Source organism: Cucurbita moschata, unplaced genomic scaffold (assembly GCF_002738365.1).
Source record: "Cucurbita moschata cultivar Rifu unplaced genomic scaffold, Cmos_1.0 Cmo_Scf00013, whole genome shotgun sequence".
Lineage (NCBI taxonomy): Eukaryota > Viridiplantae > Streptophyta > Magnoliopsida > Cucurbitales > Cucurbitaceae > Cucurbita > Cucurbita moschata.
Genome location: NW_019268529.1, coordinates 3,219,983 through 3,224,951, shown reverse-complemented (window position 1 = coordinate 3,224,951; position 4,969 = coordinate 3,219,983). Strand labels below are relative to the sequence as shown.

The following is a 4,969-nucleotide window of genomic DNA, read 5'->3' as shown; positions in this document are numbered from 1 at the left end:
TTTTTTTTTTTTTTTTTTTTTTTTTTTTTGGGCTTTCGTTCTTATATAGTTATCCTTCTGGACCGATGACGATTGTTGGTGATATTTACAGATGAGTGCGTTTCAAGCATTGTTGCCAGTTGTTAGGCAGAAAATTATTGATGGTTTCTCTCCCTCAGCCCGTGATATATTTCAAAGAGAGTTTGATTTCTTCGACAAAGTTACTTCCATCTCTGGTGTTCTCTTTCCCATCCCTAAGGATGAGCGCCGTGCTGGTATTCGAAAGTAGAGTTCTATTCTCAGACTCCTGAAGTTCTTAATTCTTGTTTTTATTATGTAATTGCTGTTGAAATGTGCATTTCCAACGTAGGGAATTGGAGAAGATAGAAATGGACGGTGATGATCTTTATCTGCCTACTGCACCTGGCAAGCTTGTGAGAGGAATACAGGTAGATAGTGGAATACCCTTGCAATCCGCAGCAAAAGTTCCAATCATGATTACATTTAATGTGATTGATCGTGACGGTGACCATAATGATATAAAGCCTCAAGCTTGCATCTTCAAGGTAACTATTTGCCTGTTGTTTGTTCAGAATTTATTGTTCGATTAGCTATATTTCTTAGTTACTTCCACAAACGCCTCCAAGTTTAGTGTTCGGATGGTTAAACCATATGAACGAGAGTCACAAAAATGATTGAAACTTTGGATACCAATAAGATCAAAGCTCATTTGATAAGCCACCAAGTGTAATTCAAAAGGTGGATGGTTCAATCTTTCACTCTACAGAGTTGAACTTAAAAAAAGGATTGAAATTTTGGATGAAACCGTAGAATTAACATGCAAGCAAAGCATTCGGTTTACATGTATGCCCTTTGGTTGCATGCATTGAGAATAGTACTCCTTTTCTTCTTAAGGTTGGAGATGATTGTCGTCAGGACGTGCTTGCATTACAAGTAATATCCCTTCTTAGAGATGTATTTGAGGCTGTTGGGCTTAGTCTCTATTTGTTTCCCTATGGTGTTCTTCCAACTGGCCCTGAGAGAGGTATAATTGAGGTCAGTTTTCATCCTCCTCTCATATAAATTATATGGGTTTTGCTTTCTTTGGCACTTCGTGTTGTCCTCGACGATATGTAACACTCGTTACCTCCCTATGATTTTATACTCCCTTACTTCTTGCTTGTTTCGACGTTGCAGGTCGTCCCCAATGTCCGAAGTCGAAGTCAGATGGGTGAAACAACTGATGGGGGTTTGTATGAGATATTTCAGCAAGATTATGGGCCTGTTGGCTCCCCCAGTTTTGAAGCTGCCCGCGAAAACTTCATCATCAGTAGTGCAGGTTATGCAGTAGCCAGTCTTTTACTTCAACCAAAGGATAGACACAACGGGAATCTTCTTTTTGACAAGTAGGGTCCCTCTTTCATTCCAGACACAACCAATTTCACACTTTTCCTGTAAAGCATGCAAGTCTCATATATGCATAATACTGTAGTTTGGGGAGGCTTATTCATATCGATTTCGGGTTTATACTGGAAACTTCGCCCGGAGGTAATATGCGTTTCGAGAGCGCACACTTCAAGCTGAGCCACGAAATGACACAGCTACTAGATCCTTCTGGGGTAATGAAGAGTGAGACATGGAACCTGTTTCTCAGGTAGTTTGTTTCCGTTTTTATGATGTTTCATCAAATCCTATATGAAAATTCTCCTAATGTCGCTTATTCGGATGCCTCGAACAGCTTGTGTGTGAAGGGTTACTTATCTGCACGTCGTTATATGGACGGGATACTCACGACTGTGGCGTTGATGTTGGACAGTGGCCTGCCATGCTTCAGCCGTGGTGATCCAATTGGGAATCTTAGAAAGAGATTTCATCCTGAGATGAGTGAGCGGGAGGCTGCCAACTTCATGATCCGTGTTTGTGTTGATGCTTACAACAAATGGACCACGGCTGGGTACGATTTGATACAGTACCTTCAGCAAGGCATTGAGAAGTAAACACAAACAGGTTCTTTGGATGGGGGGGCTGGATATCGTAAGAACATTCATGTCTCTTCATTATTAGCAACTCCTGTCTTGTTAGGCCCATTTTTTCCTAACGAATCTTGCCTTTTTGAATCCCTTAGAGAGGACTGTGAATTTGCTGACATTGAGTCATGTGAATTTACAGAGGGATTCCATGGCCATTCTTATTTCATTTATTGTTCCTCAATTTTGTTTTTTTGTTTTTTGTATTATCAAAGTTATGTAACAAATTAGACGGTTCCAATTCTTTTATAAATAATAATAATAATCATGAGTTACATCTTGCTTCTCATTCGGTTACCGTATTGCATTAGGCATATGACTTTAATACGTTAAGTTATGATTCAAATTAGTATACCATATTACTCCTTAGACTTGCTTTAAAGTCTTTTCTAGGTCCATGAACTTTTATTAGTAAGCTGAATTATATGGACGGTAATGCTTCGTACCCAGGATTCAAATCAGAATTTGAGATCTGAATTCGACACTTGGTGGCCCTAACAATCCTCTGTTTCTCTATGATACAGTCAATGTAGTCAATTCTGTGCATCCCTTGCTGGCCTTGATATTCTTTTGCATCCCCTGATGGCCCTGGCATTCTTCTGCATCCCCTGCAGCATAATCACCTTAGCTACTCCTCACTTGTTATGAGTGAAGACTATCCACATACCAATATGAGTTCTTTCAGCATGCTTTGTATTCACTTATATACATTATAGGAAAATTTTCAAGAGGTCAGCCAATGTAGAATTGCTCCAAATAAAACATACTTAACTATGGAGTTTCTATGATTGAGCTACCGAAAAAGAACGAAAAGGAAGTGCACCTTGTTAGTATAGATAGTAACTTTCATTTCCTTTGAGTCTTTCTTAGTTATCCTATCCTCAGGACCCTTCATTCGGATGTGGTCTCGGTTCATTCATATACCTCTCTTTTACCTAAGTATCACATCATCCCATTAGATAGTTCTATCCAATCAAATTTGAAATTTTAGTAACTTCATTAAACGTGTTACATTAACATTTATCTTAGAGTTAATAATATGGACTTACTAAAATTCAAATAAAAAAATTGTAATCTAATAACTTAGAACATATTATCCCCATTTAGTCTTACAACTATTCATTTGGTCTTTGTTGCCGATGTCTATTACTCAACCACGTTGATAAAATTAACCAGGCTTATGAACACATAAATATTTATAATAACCGTCTTTAATTTGTCTATAGGACAACATCAATTATTATCTCAAACGTTGACGTTTGGTCAAATTAAAAAAAAAAATTAAGATATTTTAATTTAAAAACAATACATTATATGATTCTTAAAAGGGAATGGAAGAAAATGGGAAGAGAGAGAGAGAGAGAGAGACAAAAAGTTGAATGATTCAATGAATTTTGAAGGGTCAGTTTCAAAGCTGGGCAATGATACCCAACATTTAGGGAGCCAACCATGAAGCTCCTTTCTTCATTTTACTCTCATCACTTTTTACTTTTTACCTTTTATCTTTTACCTTTTTACTGTTTCTGATTTCTTGTACATCATTCATTCTGGCTCTGAACTTACTGTCTCCTCATATTATTGAACTCACGTGATCTCCTAATGATTATAGAAAATAAAATTCAAGAATGTAAAATAAATAAATGAGAGAAAATAGTTTGTAATAATAAAAAAAAAACATTCCCAAAATTAATAAAACTACCCCTAAATTTTACACTCTCTCTAAAAAAAAAAATATTTTTAAAATTTTAATTCTTTTATTACCATTCTTAAATTAAAAAAAAAAACTTGAATTATCTTTAAATTTAAAAAAAAATTAAAAATACTGGAACCGTTCATACTTTATTTCAAAACTTTCATAAGTGTTTCAGAATTACTATTTTAACCTTCAAGAGTGTTTAAAAATAACATTGGTTTCGTTAAAATTTAAAAAAATGTAATTTATAATTTATGATACAAATTTAATAAAATATAAAAGAAAAATAACTGTTTTCCTTAAAATTATTTAATCACAAATTTTGATATTATTAAAATTAGAGAGATTCATTTATTATTATTATTATTTTTATGAAATTATAAGTTCAATTTTTTTAAAAAAATTATTAACATTATTGAAATTAAACTCATTATTTAAATAATTTTGTAATCTAAACTATCCATAACCATACGATTATTTTCTGAATTCAATAATTTGAATATAAACCAAAAGCCCCAAGGTCTGATTATTATTATTATTATTATTATTAATTACTATTAATAAAATAATAATAATAATAATTATTATTATTATTTATTATAATGTTTGCCCTTCTTGGGTGTTTACTAAGTTTATTTACTCAAAATATCTCAACCTATTAGTTGGTTGGTAGACCAAATGCACCTTAACAATTACTTCTTTTAATAAATAATTTAATAATTAATTAAATCAAACCTAATTTCCATTTTTTTTCCTTCCAAATAACCATTCTAATTATTAAATGAAGCGAAAGCTATTTGAGATATTTCAATACATGGGCAAGGATCCGAATCTTCACTGAATTATAGTTTCCAGTTAAAATAAGCTCACATGCGAGCTACGATCTTCCTTACGAATACTCCGCCAAAACCGAGCATCCATTTTTTCAATAGAATAACTAGTACATCCCAAACGCTTGCAGGAACTTTAAATTGTTTAGAAGTGACCTGAATTAGAAATTGAAAGTTCTCGACTTTCTCGCGGGAACATCTCATCCATTCAGGAGACTACCTACTTCAGCTTTGAATTCTAGCCGTTGGATCTGTAGATATTTGAGTCTTCCTAAATCATATCCATATTTAAGTCAACCCTACGGTTAGAAAACATGGGATTCTCTTGATTTGACCAACAAGAAAACAACTAAACAAGTTACAGCTCGTCGAGCTCGAAATTCATTCATAAATTCAAGAGATTTTCAATGTCGGGTCTCAAAAAAAAAAAAAAAAAAAAA

The 4,969-nt window shown here is 33.9% G+C and overlaps 1 protein-coding gene across 2 annotated transcripts in view; it reads left to right on the top strand.

Annotated features, from left to right (window-relative positions):
- The window catches only part of LOC111451444 (phosphatidylinositol 4-kinase alpha 1-like), a 17,640-nt gene extending 15,567 nt beyond the window's left edge, over nt 1–2,073 (top strand). For both annotated transcript variants that reach the window (XM_023091876.1, XM_023091875.1), the window contains exons 21-26: nt 92–264; nt 350–545; nt 895–1,035; nt 1,177–1,385; nt 1,472–1,633; nt 1,718–2,073. In XM_023091876.1, coding sequence (XP_022947644.1) covers nt 92–264; nt 350–545; nt 895–1,035; nt 1,177–1,385; nt 1,472–1,633; nt 1,718–1,976 — 1,140 coding nt within the window. In that variant the 3' untranslated portion in view covers nt 1,977–2,073. The remainder of the gene's footprint in view (nt 1–91; nt 265–349; nt 546–894; nt 1,036–1,176; nt 1,386–1,471; nt 1,634–1,717) is intronic.
- The last annotated feature ends 2,896 nt before the right edge of the window (nt 2,074–4,969 follow it).